This window comes from Anser anser (genome assembly GCF_964211835.1).
Source record: "Anser anser genome assembly, chromosome: 4".
Lineage (NCBI taxonomy): Eukaryota > Metazoa > Chordata > Aves > Anseriformes > Anatidae > Anser > Anser anser.
This window is the reverse complement of record NC_139724.1, coordinates 77,218,176-77,232,752: the sequence shown is the minus strand read 5'-3', so window position 1 is coordinate 77,232,752 and position 14,577 is coordinate 77,218,176. Positions and strand designations below refer to the sequence as shown.

General features: G+C 61.8%; 1 protein-coding gene and 1 long non-coding RNA gene across 2 annotated transcripts; one reads left to right on the top strand and one right to left on the bottom strand.

The window, feature by feature from the left end:
- The first annotated feature begins 200 nt into the window (after positions 1-200).
- Positions 201-2,820, top strand: SPR (sepiapterin reductase). The gene is made up of 3 exons (XM_083834148.1): positions 201-615; positions 1,348-1,638; positions 1,751-2,820. Exons 1-3 carry the CDS (start codon positions 216-218, stop codon positions 1,939-1,941), a joined length of 882 nt encoding a protein of 293 aa, XP_083690274.1. The 5' UTR covers positions 201-215; the 3' UTR covers positions 1,942-2,820.
- On the bottom strand, positions 2,248-14,142 carry LOC310898747. Its single transcript, XR_014583599.1, has 2 exons — positions 12,635-14,142; positions 2,248-12,244 (listed from the first exon to the last, which is right to left on the bottom strand). It is a non-coding gene; the product is annotated as an uncharacterized lncRNA (long non-coding RNA).
- Between the last annotated feature and the right edge of the window lie 435 nt (positions 14,143-14,577).

The window sequence follows — 14,577 nt, the reverse complement described above, 5'->3', positions numbered from 1 at the left end:
GCCCTGGCCCCGCCCACCGGGCCGCGGGCGGGGGCGGCGGCAGCCAATGGGAGCTGGCGCGGGCGGAGCGGCCGTTGAGGGGGCGGCGGGGGGGTATGAATGGGGCGCGTGACGTCACGGGGGCATGAATGGGGCGCGTGACGTCGCGGGGGTATGAATGGGGCGCGTGACGTCGCGGGGGCGCTAAGCCACGCCCCCCTCCGTGGCGCGCCGCGATGGAGCCGGGGCCGGGAGCGGGGCCGGGAGCGGGGCCGGGAGCGGGGCCGGGAGCGGGGCCGGGAGCGGGGCCGGGAGCGGGGCCGGGAGCGGGGCCGCAGCGCTGGCCCCCGGCCTCCTGCGTGCTGACGGGCGCCTCGCGGGGCTTCGGGCGCAGCCTGGCGCGGCTGCTGGCCCCGCGGCTGGGCCGGGGCTCGCTGCTGGTGCTGCTGGCCCGCTCCGAGGCGCCGCTGGCCCAGCTGGCGGCCGAGCTGCGGGGCTCCGCCGCCCCCGGGCTGCGGGTGGAGTGCGTGGCCGCCGAGCTGAGCTCCCGGCAGGGGCTGCGGAAGGCGGAGGAAGCCCTGCGGGAGCTGCTGCCTTCGGCGCCGCCCGGCCCCCTGCTCGTCGTCAACAACGCCGGTAACTCCCGGGCTCGGGGTCCCTGACGGAGAGGGTGGGCGCGGGGGGATTGCCGGGGGCTCGTTGTGAACGGGGCCGGGGAGCTCGGGCAGCAGCGCCGGGACCGCTTCTTGCCGGGATGTGGCGCAGGAGCTCCGTGCTCTGCTGCTGCTGAGGCTCCTGCAGCCCCTCCAACCCCCCTCCTGCAGCCCCCTGCCCTCCTCCGGCCCCACTCCCCGAGCTCTGTCCTCCAGAAAATCTTCTGGCCCTGCCTTGTGTGCAGTTTTTTTTGGCTTTAGGGCCAGAGTCTGCTGGCTTTAGGGCCGCTTTTTCCCCATTATTGCTGGGATAAGGCCAACCGTTCCAGTAGGGAACGGCACTGCAGGAGCAGGGCCTCAGGTCTTCCCCTGACTTGGTTCAGGAAGATCAAACGGGCGCAGAGCGCGTGGTGCCCCGTGGGACATTGTGCTTGAGGCCGAAGGTTGGGAGCTGCTTGTTCAGGCAGGGCAGGTCCTTGCCCCGTGGTGCCGCCCGTGGGCACTGCTGGCTCGGGGTGACCCAAAACCTTGACCAGAGCTGTGCCGAGCTCCTCGCTCTGCCAGGAGATCCTGATCTAGGCAGGAGAGCTTGGACCAGCAAAGCTGCCTGGTGCTTGTCCGCGTTGGGGGGTTGCTTGCGGAAATGTGGGTGCAAATACGGACGTTGTTTGACCCGTATTTAACTACTCCAGCCTCACTTGTCCTTTGTTCCAAGGCTCCCTGGGAGACGTCTCCAAATCCTTCCTCGACCTCACCGACCCGGATGAAATCAACACCTACTTCGCCTTCAACGTCACCTCGGCGCTTTGCCTCACCACCGCCGCCCTGCAGGCCTTCGGGAAGTGCCCCAGCTCGAGCAGGACGGTGGTGAACATCTCCTCCCTCTGCGCCCTGAAGCCCTTCAAGAACTGGGCACTGTACTGCAGCGGGAAGGCTGCCCGGGACATGATGTTCCAGGTGCTGGCGCTGGAGGAGCCCGACGTCCGCGTGCTCAACTACGCCCCAGGTGAGCAGGGGGCTCGTTCATTGCTGCTGGCTTTATAAGAGGAGACATTCCTCCAGGTGCAGAAGGAGAACGGGCACCAGAGTTTGTGATTTCTTCTGCTTTATTTCCCCAGGTCCTCTGGACACGGACATGCAGCTCTTGGCCCGCACGGAGACCGGAGACCCCGAGATGCGGCGGCATTTCCAGAGCCTGCAGGAGAGCGGGCAGCTCATAGACTGCTCCGTGTCGGCCCAGAAGCTCCTGAAGCTCCTGGAGGAGGACGCCTTCAGCTCCGGCGCCCACGTGGACTTCTACGACGTCTGAGCTGCTCTCACCTGGCCCCTCGTCTGCGTGCTTTGCTTTCTTACTTCTGTCGGCCGAGCTGCCCCTTGAGTCGGGGCTTTTCCGAAGGAATGGGCACGGGGGCTTAGAGCTCTCCTGTGCAGGCACGTGTGCAAGCCAGGGAGGTGCTGGGGAGCGTGAGGGCAGCTCGGAGGGGAAGGAGCCCCCAGAAGGTCTGGAAGAGCTCCCCAAGCCGTCCCCTTGCCCTACAGGAGCTGTGTGCTCAACATCTGAGCACGTCACCAAAGCCCAGAAGAGCTGTGGCAGGGCAGAGGAGACGGATGGCTGTCACCCCCTGACATCCCTATCTCACCAGAGACCCTCGTGCAGCTCGGGGGCTCTCTGCACAGCCCGGAGGATTTGGGAGCAGAGCCGAGCCTCTCCCGGTGCTGCTTGCAGGCAGGGAGCTGCCAGGAGAGGGAGCTGCCTGCGCAGGAGATGCCAACACTGGGGTGCCTGCCTGGGGCTCCAGCTGCACCAAGCTGGGCACAAGCACAGCCCTGGGCGAAGGTTTGATCCCTGCCCCGAGTTTGTGCCCTGCTCCTGTTTGAACGGGTCGAGGCCTGGGGCTGGGGCTTGAGCCTGTCCTGGGTTGTTCTTTTAGTTATTTGCGGGCTTTTATCCTCATTTTTCCACCAGGTTCCATAAGCTGTAAGCCCACCCCTTGTAGTGACAGAGGCGGGATGAGCACAGTGCTGCCGGTGAGGCTGGCATCCCCCGCCTGTCCCAGAAACACCCAGTGTCCCTCCCAGCCCCGTGACAGCAACCTTCTGCCACCCTGTTCTTGCAGCCCTGCATTCCCATATTGTTTTTCTCTCTACCTGCATCTACAATCATTAAAAGTTTCCTGTCTGGTCTGGATCTTCTGTTATATGTTCAAAAGGGGTACGCTCTGGGGTGGGTGGCAGCGGGGAGCCTGGCTCAGGTAATGGCCGTCATCCAGCAAGGCACCACGCGTGTCCCTCTGGGTCCTGCTCTGCCACCTCCAGGTGATTTCCTGAACTCCATGGTCACTTAATTCCACCAAAAAAAGCCTTCTCCATGAACTCCACGTTCACTTAATTCCACCAAGCTCTAAAAAGCCTTCTCCAGGGCTAGTCTGCCTCTTGGTTTCCTCTTCGCTCTGCGCCTGTGAAGCTTGTTATTAGCAGAAATCCCTCTGCTTCCTATCCCTGTTCTCCTGGGTTTGGTGCCTGATGTTGTTGCGTGTTTTTGGGAAGCCTGGAAGGACCTGCTGCTGTCCTGTCGGGGGTCAGTGGGTCCTGGGCTCGCCTCCTTTCACGGAGGGCTGAAAATCACCCCTCACCCTGCAGCAGGGTGGGCCCTGTCCCAGCCAGCTCACGGGCAGCGACGGGGTCCTTTTGGGATCTGCTTCTCTGCAGTGAGTAGCACCAGTGACCACGGCTGGGTATCCCAAATCCTGCTCTTACAGGTTCTGGGCTGGGGGAGGAGGGAGATCCCCCAGAGGAGGTGGAAGGAGCCCCACATTGCTGGCGGAGCAGGGAGGGTGCGGGGGGACAGCTTGGTAGGAGCCGGGTGGGAAGGGGCTGGGGGGTGCCGGTGGGCTCTTTGGGGTGAGGTGCAGTAAAATGAGGGGCCCCGAAGGGGAGGATTATTTTGGGGTTGTGCGTACCGGGTTGGGGCCTGACCACCCTCCAGCAGCAAATCTGTGCGGCGCCTTCCAGCATCTCCGTGGGGGGCTCTGGTACCCCAGAGGCCATTTACAATCAGACGTTTCCCCAAGCAAAACCCCTCCCTCACGAGAAGTTTTTAGCTTTTTTTACCTGGATTTTGGACACTTGCCTAAATGCGGGTGTTTAAACCAGTGCAAATAAGCTAGGGGCTGTGTCCCTGGCTGCTGCCCAAGCCTCTCCTTCCCAAGTGCTGAGTGTGCCGGTGTCCATCTGCGCTGCGGCACCGGGCGCGGACGCGCTGTCCCAGGATGGGACCGGATGTCCCCAGCTCCCCCGATCCCATCCCCTTGGACCAGATGTCCCCATTTCCATCCCCTCGGACCTACTAAATGTGTGCTCGGGTGCTCAGCACCGCCCCGCAGCCCCCGGGGACGCGCGGTGCCTGCGATGCCAGCGGTGCTCTCAGAGCATCCCCTGCCGGCGTCCCTGCACCCATGGGTGCCGCAAGGTGCGAAGGCAAAATGATAGGAAATATTTTTCTCCCTTTTATTTTTTTTTTTTTAAATCATTTTCAGTGACCAGCTGAGGGCGTACCGAGACCGGGTAACGGGCGGGGACCGGAGCAGCCACGGGCCCAGGGGTGAGGCAGCTGCAGGGGGGCTGTGGGGAGCCCCAGCCTCATCCCCCAAGGGCTCAGGGCCTGGAGGAGCTTGGGGGGCTTGGAGGGGATGGATTGGGATGTGGAGCCGAGTCTCCCCTCCTGACTCCCCACGGCTAAGCACAACAGCCTCGCACCAACCGCTGTGGGTTTTCTAAGGCTCCATGTCCCCGTGCCATGGGACTGTGCCAGAATCTCACTCAGGAGAGGAAAAAAAAAGACGTTTCCAGCTCTGCCGATTTCCCAGGTAAACCTGGTGAATCCGATTTACCAGGTAAAGGTTTGCTCACCCAGCAAAGCAGAGCCCACAGGGAAAACCTGCCCGGCCCTCCAGGGAGCCCCAGCACCTGGGGGTGCTCTCCCATGGGTGAGCACGGCGGCGGTGCGGCTTTGTGACCCCCCCCCCCCCCCCCCCCCCCATTTCTCCGGGGTCCCTCCAGCAGCTCTCCCTCCCGCACTGCCTGGTGCAGCGAGGCACTGCTCGGGCCATTTTACCCCTTCCTTTCCTTTTTTATTTCCTTTTCCTTCTGCTTTTCCCTTCCCATCCCATCCCCGGAGCGAGGCGCTGGGGTGGTGGCAGCCCCAGGGAGGGCCCTCGAGCCCTGCTGTCCCTGTTCCCACGGCTCTGGTACGTGGCTGCAGGGGCTCCCATGGGGCAGCTCCATCCCTTTCGGTTCCTCTGAGCTTATTTAACACGAAATAAATCAGCCTGCTGCTGGGGGCACAGCAGCCACCAGCGCCGGGCCCTTTCCTGCTGCAGAGCTTTTCTTCTCCGGGGCGGATGTTCACCGGGGGCGATGCGGTGCAGGAGGGAGCCCTGGCAAACAGCGGGGGCGAGGCTGGAGCGGACACCTCCCGCTGTGAGACCCGAATTAAGGCATTACAGAAAGCCCCTGGGATGGTCTCGGTGGCACTTCGGGCCAGGAAAAGGGGAGCGTGCACCAGTGACCTGCCCCGGGTCCCAGCCCCCTCCCGTGCCAGCAGACACTGCCGCCTTTGTGCCGGTGGCAGGGGGTGAGATACGGGGAACTGGGTTATGAAAGGAGCCAAAGTCACCGCTGGGGTTTTGTTTCCATGTGTGTCACCAGGTCCCTGGCGCGCAGGGTGAGGGCAAGCCCGCTAAATCCCCCGCAAAGCCCCGCCGTCGCTCCGCAAAGCCTCCCAAATTAAAAACGGCGCGCACCCCGCCACCTCCACGAGCCCTCCCGCTGACCCGGGCTGCCCCCGGCTCAGCGGCTCGAGAGGCTGCAGCCAGGTCCCTCTGCCCCTTATTAAAGGTTTCTCGGCGGAGGGGAGAAGACCTTCATTGTCCCGGCTGCCGGGCAGAAGTGCTGAGCATGGCCCTTTCCGGGGGGACGCCGAGTGCCCGCTCGCAAACACGCAGCCGCCTCCGGCCACGGGGCCAAAGGTAAAGGAGCTGCTCCTCGGCGAGGTGCTCCCGGGGGGAAAAGGGCCTGGCGGTGCCCACGTTTCCCCCTCCCCAAACCCCACAGAGGGTGTGCAGTTACCGGGGGGATGCCCCCCAGGCAGGCAGCCCCCAGCCCGGAGCCCCCCTGCCTCTCCTCGGGAGCTCCGCAGGGGCTTCTCGGGGCCGTTCCTGGGATTTTGGGGATGTTCACCGAGCCCGGGAGGGTTACAACAACGACCACCTTCCTGCTGAGCTGGCAGCCGCTCTCCAGCAAGTCCTTCACACCACACCACACCAAAAGCACCTGGCAGTGCCACGAAGCCCCTCTGATCCTTCCCCAAACCCTCTGGGATGTAAGCGCAGAGGATTCGGGGCAATCCTCCTCCGAAGGCAGGCTCAGCGTGAGCCGCAGGAAGGCCGACCCGTGGTCAAGTCCCTGTCCCACTTTTATTCACGTCCCCCCATCCCCGTGCTGCCCCCTGCTTTTGGTGGCCTTAGCACCAAGCGAGGAGCAAGGAGCAGCTCCAGGCCGGCTGTGCCCCCCCCCAGAGCAGCCCTTTAATGTGTAACGAGGGACCCCTTGGTTAGGCAAGGGGGGATGACAGATTAACCCGGTTTAGAGCCAAAGAGCAGCGGGTTCGCTGGTAAACTGTCCTGTTCCTGCGAGCCCCAAGTGCCTTTAATGAGTTAGTATTTAGTCTGCGATGGAGGTTAATGGGGGGGCATTGCAGAAATGATCTGTGATTAATTAAACCGTCTTCATCCCGCACGGTCAGAGCATCTGGGCTGGCGCTGAGCTGGGATCGGCACCGGCCCCACGGCTTCAGCGCCGCTCCCGGTGCTCCCCCACACCCCAAACCCGCCACAGCGGTGTACCGCGGGCCCAGCAGCACCCTCCACCCTGGTAGGGAAGGGCTGCCAGGAACGGGAGGCTTTTCCCTATTTTTCTGCACCACCCCGAAACCAGATCTGTCCCCTTTGCCGCCAGCCCATGCGCGATGCAACCCGGGCGCGTTTTGAGCCTCGTGCCCCACACATGGGGACCATGACACCAGCCAGCCCAGACCCCAAACCCCTTTCCATCCTCTTCCTCCGTCCCCACGCTGCTTGGGGGGTGGGGGGGCAGGCTTTTGAAGTCCCCCCCTGCTCCAAACCCCTTTCCCGGCAGAGCTGCCGGCGGGGCCGGGAGCGCGGAGCCGCATTCACATTCCTGCCGCGAGCGCACTTGTCAGCCGAGCTGTCAGCCGCTCCCGTAATAGGGCCACGGCGGTCACTCGTGTTGGGAGTAAACACAGCCGAATCTGAGAAAACAAGAGCAGAGCCGAGCCCGGGCGCTTCCCGCAGCGCACAGGGGAGCGGGGCTCGTGGCGACACCGGGGGGACGCTCATCAGCCCCCCCGCCCCGTCCCCGTCCCCTATATCCCCGCCGCCACCCCAAAAGCCAGCCCCTGGGAAGGGTGTGCCGGAGCTCTCGGACATTTCTGGGGATGAGGTCAGACGTTCCCGCCAGGAAAAGGGGCAAATGTGGGAGCTGGGAGAAAAATTGGGTCACACGGGGTGTGGGAGCGGGTGCCTGGGGACCCCGGGGGAAAAGGGGCAGCCCCATCCCCAGGAGGAGGGAGCAGGAGGAGCTGCAGGGCGGTGGTTGCTGTTGGTGATTCCTGGCACAAACTCACCGCAGCTGGGCTGGAGAATAACAATTTTTTTATTATTTTTTAAACTAAAAAAATGGCATTTTGCACATGCTGGAGCTGCCCCGTGCCTGTACCAAGAGAGGGCCCAGCCTTCCTCCCTGCCCCTGTCTCATCGCCCACCCAGCACCCATGGGTGCCCCCATCCCCGGAGTGACCCCGGCACCTCCTGGCCACCTCGTGCCACCTCCAGCCGTGTCACCAGCGCTGGAGGGGACCAAATGGGACAGATCCAGGCTCGGAGCCGGCCCCAGAGCCCCGCTCCCCTGTAACATGCTGCACCGGGGGCTGCAGCGAGCGGGGTCGAGCCGACGTGCGAATAATTAGCGCGGGGTTATTTGTGCCACGCTATTCCGCCGACTCCCAGACCCTCCAGCCGCATCGCAACAAAGAGGTGGCCGGCCTGAAAAGCGCAGGATTTAGCACAAAGAAGGGGCCGGGAGCAGAGCCGGGCGGCCGAGGGCTGCGGCACGACGCTCCGCAGTCACCCTGTTAATGCTGCTTTGGGGTGGGGGCACGACGGAGACCCCACAACGCTGCCCACACAGCCCCGGGGATGGGGAGAGGGTGTGGGGCCGGGTGGTGATGCCCACAGAGGATTTGAAGCTCTTAAAATTCCGGGGGGGGGCTTTTCTTGCTCCCCGTCATGAAGCTTGGGATGTGGGTCCCATGTCCTGAGTGGGGCTGGAGCATCCCCACAGCTCCCCGGTGTCCAACGAGGTTTCTTCAAACCCAGAAGCCCTAAAAAGCCGAAAACGCCAGCAACATTTTCTCCTGGCGCGTGAGCTGCTGCGGATGGGGGGAGAGGGGCGGCTATTGTTCGCATCCAAACGAAACCCTAAATGTTGGGGTCCAAAGGGTGTCGCTCCGCCTTTGAAATCTCCCGCGGCCTTTATTCCCATTAAAATATCTCCGGGATCAGCTCCGAGCAGCGAAGTTTCTTCCCCACCCCCTTTTTTTTTTTTTTTTAATAATAAAGCATCTCAGATCTCCGAGTTGCAACTCATCTCACACCTAAGCAAGATTGCGTTTTGCACAAGCCTTTCAGCTGTTTTCTCAATCTCTCCTCTGTCTCATTCTCAATTCAGGCAGTTGCTATAGGTATGTTTTAATCCCCAGCATGGTAGATTTTAATTAGTCTTTGTACAGATGGCCAATTAACATTCATTACTTTTGCCTTGAGCGATTAATTATGAGTTTGGATAGAATGGGAGATGGAGACAGAGGAAAGATGGGCAGGTGAATAAAAAAAAAGGGATTTTAATCAGAGTTTGGGATTTATTTTTTTTTTTCTTATTTATATATATACACACACACACAGAAAGAGGAGGGAAGAGGAAAGCGGCGGCACGGAGCGAGTTACGCTCCCGCTGAACCCCTTCCAGGCCCGGAGGCACGGCCCCGATGCTGCGGTGCCGCACGGCCCCGCGCTCAGCCCGTTGCTCAGATGGGGAAACCGAGGCCGGGAGCACCAGGGCGGCGTGACGCCACGGGGCACCCGCTCCATGGGGCACCCCCGGGTGCCCAGGCAGTGTATTTTGGGGTTGCAGAGGCTGGTCCCGGCAACACACCGCCGGCTTTGCCCCGGCGAGCGCGGCGGCGGCGTGCAGGACGGCGCCTGCAATTCTCCCCGCGCAGCGCCCGCTTCCAGCTTCGCCATGTCACTAATTCTTCCTAATTGATTTTTCACGCTCTGGGGAGGGAGATTGTGACATCCAACAACAGAGCCCTGATGTCGCGGCTTTCTCCGCGGTGAAAGGAGCCGGCACCCTCCCCCCGAGCCCGGCATACTTCTCCCGGGCCCGGGTAGCCATGGAGAGGCGATGCCCAAATCCTTTCACCGCTGCCGCGCCGAGCCCGGCTGCCAAAGCGCTTCCACTCGCTGCGCCCGTGCCAGCGCGCTCGCGCCTGCTATTTCGGGCTCGCTCTGGCTGTGCACGCGGGCAAGCCGGCAGGGAAAATTAAAATAGCAGAGCCCCGGGGCCGCATCCTGCCCTCGCGTCTTGCACCCACGCTCTCTGCCTCCTTCCCCGGCACGTGCGGGCCGGGCACGGCGCGGGGCTGCTGGGCTATTCGGGTCGCTTGGGGCGAGGTGTGGGGAGGTGGGGAAGGGCCTGATCCTGCCACCGCCAGGGGAGGCTCTCCCCGTGGCGGCCGGGCGCAGGAGGATGCGCAGCAGGATCCGTCCCACGGGACTTGGAGGGCTCCTTGCAGGCTGCGCTCGCTCCGGTTTTTACACCCATCCAGCGCCACTCGGTATAAATCTGGGGATTTCTTTTTTAGCGTGTTTTACATCTTGGCCCAAAACTCCGGAGATTTGTCACTTTTCTGGAATTCGGCATCAAAACAACTTCTCTTCTATCAGCTGCTCAGCGGGGGGAAGGGGCCCAGGTCCCTCCCGGCACAGCGGGGACGTGGCCGTGGTTTTGCTGGGCGCCGGTGCCACGTGGGTCCTGGTGTGGTCCAGCACCACGGGGACCTGGTCAGGACCCCCCCGGGCACCTGATCCTTGGGGATTCACCCCCAGTGGAGCTCAGCTCGTCCCACTTGTAGGCTGGGGAGATTTCATGGGGCTTTGGGGAGCAGGGGGCACCCCACAGCACCAAAACAACGATGGGCAGCCACACCAAGGGGCACCCACACCAAGGGGAACCCACGCCAAGGGACACCCACGCCAAGGGACACCCAAACCAAGGGACACCCACGCCAAGGGACACCCACACAGGGGGACCCTCAGACCACACTCCATCACCACCACGCCCGTGAGCTGGATCCATCCTCCAGCCCACAGGGCTGAGCCCAGCCGAGGCCAGCCCACCCCCCACCACCAATAACCCAATTTCGCCATTTTTTGCAGATGAAATATAGATGGGGCGCGCAGGAACCCATGCCCCTGCTGCCTCGAAGGGCAACCACAAGCCAGAGGCCAGCTCGAGGCTTCCTCCCGAGGAAGAGGAGGCTCCGGGTGACCACGGGCGGCCGCTGGGCACCTCGGAACAGCACCGTCCCCACCTGCAGAGCAGTGGCAGGGTATGGCCCTCTGCGAGTATACACCATTGAAATGCGCACATTTCCTAAAAGCAATATGGAACAGCTAAATATACTGCTCACAAATCTGTTTACACTAATAATGGCTGGGAGCCTGCCATCCATATGACTGCAAGGAACCATTGATTCAACATAAATTAACTGAAAATTACTTGCGAGAGGGAGAAACTAACTGCGTTTTTTTTTTCCCCTTGTCTTTTTTTTTTTTTTTTTCCCCGCCGGGGAAGGGGGAAGCGCGGAGACATTGGCACCTCCACCGCCGCCAGCCAGGGCTGCGCTTGGCAGCCTCACGGAGCTGCTCCACTCTTTCCTCGCCGGCCCCCTCGCCCCCTTTTGTGGTGATGGGGAGGAAGGAAAGGAGCTGCAGACGTGATTTTGGGGTCTGGAAGGGCAGCAAAGCCACGGCGACAACCCTGCTTGGAAAGCGACATCCCCCAGGGGTCACCCCAAGGGGGATTTTGGGCAGCTGGGTGCCCACAGGAGCTGCCCTGATGCAGGGAGCTCCGTAACCCCATCCCGCAGAGCACCTGAGCCATGCGTGGGTCAACCCACGAGCGATTTCGTTCCCTGCATCCCTCGAAGCCCGGGGTTTCCATCCCAGCACCGCAGTGCTGGGGCTCGAGCTGCCGGGAGGGAGGAACGAACACAATATTTACCCATCTTCCAGGAAACAGCGATGGAGACGGAAGGGTCCGAGTCATTATTTTGGCGCGGGCAGATTGCTAACTTGTTTAAAATTAAAAAAAAAAAAAAAGAAAAAAATTAAAAAAAATTGGCAGCTCCTTGCATATTAGTCGAAATGCTGCAGACTTGGCTCCCGCTCACCTCCGCAACATAATGTTAAATGGCATCAAGACAGTATATCAGTCATTTACATATGTTGCTTATAGACGCCAAACTTATTAACACAATAAAACTGCTGCTCAGAAGCCTTCCTGCCTATTTTTCTCATGGAGAATGTCAGTGTTGGAAGCACCTAGCCGCCTCGTATGGAAACACACGGGGTTGCCTCTCATATGGCACCCGGGAAAATAAACACATGAATCACCCGGGGTCCCCTCCGACCACTTCCAGAGGGAAGCGGGCGGCAGGCTCGTTGGCCTGGTGCTCCGTGCATCACCAGCACCGAGTACCCACGGTACCGGCTCCTCCTGGAGGCACGTCCCCTGCGGCAGGGCCGCACAGGGGCGAGCAGCATCGTGCTTTTTCGGGGAGCTCCACGGCAGCCAGGGCGCACCCAGAAAACCGGGATTTCCCCAGCGCCCCCCGTTCGCTGTGTGCCCGCTCCCTGCCCTCGGAGCTGAGGCTGCAGAGAGCTGGAGGTGCTCAGAAGGGGCCACGGGAGCTCCGTGGATTTGTTTTCCTCAGTGCCATTTAAAGGCGACCCCCGTGTGCCCCCGTACGAGGCGGCTAGGTGCTCCCAGTGCCGGCGCTCTCCATGAGCAAAATAAGCAGGAAGGCTTCTGAGCAGCAGTTTTATTGTGTTAATAAGTTTGGCGTCTATAAGCAACATATGTAAGTGGCTGATAAACCGTCTTGAAGCCATTTAACATTATGTTGGGGAGGTGAGCGGGAGCCAAGTCTGCAGATCTCCACTGCGACAACACAGCACGGTCCCCGCGGGGTTTTGGGGTCTGTCCCACCATCCGAGCGGTGCACTGATGCCATCGCGTCTTCCCCCGCAGTTTCCTTGCCCCGCCGTGGAGCAATCCCACACGGGGTGGTGCCTCCAACATCGTCAGGGGCTGCTGGGGTGTCGCTGGGGGCGCGATGCGGGGCGCACGCTGCGGTGCGACCCGATGGAGGTGTCTGCCTCCGGGAGAAACGTTTTGCTGCAGCGCTGAGCCTGCAATACACGACAAAGCTTTTCCAAGGGCAGCACCCTACAGCGCCAGCGGTATCCGTGCTGGGGGGTGCTAGCTGGGAGAGCAGGCTTCTTCCACCCCGAAACCAGTGGGGCGGGCTGGCCAAGCGCGGGCGGCCTGGCTGAGCCCTTCTGCTCGCTGTCGGCGGCACGAGTGATAACAGAAAGTCACCGGGCAGCGCCACGCTACGCGCAGAGATCCCTGCCACGGCTCTGGGGGAGGTTTTTAAGGTGCAGGGCAGGGATTAGGGCGGTTTGCAAGTGGGCGTGCAGCAGAGCCATGCACCCTCCGCTGCTGTGCCCCTGGGCGCCGGGGTGCTGAGCCAGGGGGCGGCCCCTACCTGCGGAAGCCCACCTCGAGCTGGGTCTCACCTCAATTTTCAGTCCTCTGGCTCCTCGGTGTGACCATGTCCCAGCGGAGCAGCAGGAAGCAGCCTGCCCCCTGCCCGCCTTCACCCCCCCAGGCTGGCTGGGGAAGGGAGCCCCATCACCCGGGACAGCCGCATGTGCACCTCGCTGGCCCTGCGGATCCGTCCCCGGCTGCCTACCGAGTCCCATCGCCACACCGTGTCCCCCGGGGCCACATCCACGTCTCTGAAACCCCCCCGGGTTTGGGACCCCACCACTTCCACGGGTAGCCCGGTGTGATGCCTGACCACCTCTCCATGAAGAAATTCCTCCTAATACCCGATCACAGCTCCTCCCAAAACCTGTGTGCACTGATGTGGCATCTGCACACGGAGACACCACCCCCAAAACCTTACGTGTTTCATGGGCTATGTTTGTAGGGAGCCCTGGACACCAAAAAAAATCACATTCCGGGTCAGCTTTTCCTCCAAAGCACTGCTTTTCTGCCTGGTGTCTGGGCTGTGACAGGCTCCGCATGCAATTTCTAGGAGCTCTGATGAAGAAAAAGCCGTCGTCAGGAAGCCGATTATTCTCCGTGTCAGACTGGTGCCCTTTGGGGCTATTTCTAAGGAGTCATAAAATCAAAAAGCCCCAGAGAGCCCCAGCTCTGTCGGGTAGGTGGGGGAAGCCGACCCTGCAGCCCCAGGGCTGGGGCAGTTGTGCAGGGGCTGTGCCTGGGGGGGGGGCATTGCCACCCCCGGCCGGGGGGGCTGCGGGTTTTGGGAAGGTTTGGTCGGGACATCGGGCACCTGCACCACCCTCGGCAGGTGCTGCGAGATGTTTCCCTCATCCTTTCAGGAGCTGGGGGTGTAAATGCAAAGAGCTGGGTGCAAAACCCTGGTTGCTTTGCAAGCACAAAATTCACTTTAAAGGCACATGGCTGCATTTCCATCCTTCGCCCATCCAGCTCAGGGGCAGCGGGAACCTGGGCACAACGAGGGCTCGGGGGGATCTGCTCTCACCGTTTGGCACATGGCTTTGGCTTTTGTGCTTTCCCCACCTCTCCTCCCTGCCGGATTAGGCTGGGAGCCCACCAGTGCCCACCACAGCAGAGCCTGAGTCACCGCAGGGCTCCTGGGTGGTTTTTTTGGGGGGGCACCAGGCTGTGCTGGGTGCAGCCCCTACAAACAGCCGTGCCCATCGTGTTGGGTGGGGAGCCAGCAGCACCTGTCCTTGCTGTACAAATCTCTTCCAGCCCCTACTGTGCAGCTGTGTGACCTGGGGGGGGGCTTCCCCTCCCTGGGCTACGTGGTGGGATCCTCTCTCCGTATCAGCCTGAGACTACAAACTAAATCTACTTCCCACTTGTCTGTGCCAGTGCATGGACCTGCCGCTGTCTCCACCGTTCCTACGCGATATGCATCCCTCCATCCCTCCACCCCTCCATCCCTCCACCCCTCCATCCCTCTCCATCCATCAGCGGACCAGTCGACACAGCCACCTTAACAAGGGACGGCTCGGGAGAGGTGAGATAAATTTCCTACCGAAGCCCGAGGGGTTGCTCGGGGGAGGCGGATTCCCCTCCAGCACATCCCTGAACCAAGTGAAATAAATTTAAAAAAATCATAATAATAATAAAAAAAAAGGCTGAGGAGGCGGGGGCCGCAGCTCTGTCCTGGCAGGTGGGGCGGTGAGGAGGAGGAGGAGGAGGAGGAGGAGGAGGAAATGATGCAGCACTTTGAAGTCTGGTCAACTTTTAACATCCCGGCCAGCCGTGCCCGTGGCCACGCTCCGGGGCCCGGGCCCTGATTTTCCACCTCCTGCCCTTGCTGCTGTTACAGATTAACGGGAGAGGGGGGGGGACACGGCTCGCACCTGCCGGCACCGCGCCGCATCGGGCCCTGCTGTCCCCCCATCCGCTCCCCAGCACTCCAGGGGGCTGCCCCCCATCCCTCCACCCCAGGGCC

Excerpts from the sequence above, each read along its gene's own strand:
- SPR (XM_083834148.1), top strand. The coding sequence starts at position 216 with ATGGAGCCGGGGCCGGGAGCGGGGCCGGGAGCGGGGCCGGGAGCGGGG. Across the intron at positions 616-1,347 it reads GCTCGTCGTCAACAACGCCG|GCTCCCTGGGAGACGTCTCC; the intron begins GTAACTCCCGGG and ends CTTTGTTCCAAG. Across the intron at positions 1,639-1,750 it reads CGTGCTCAACTACGCCCCAG|GTCCTCTGGACACGGACATG; the intron begins GTGAGCAGGGGG and ends TTATTTCCCCAG.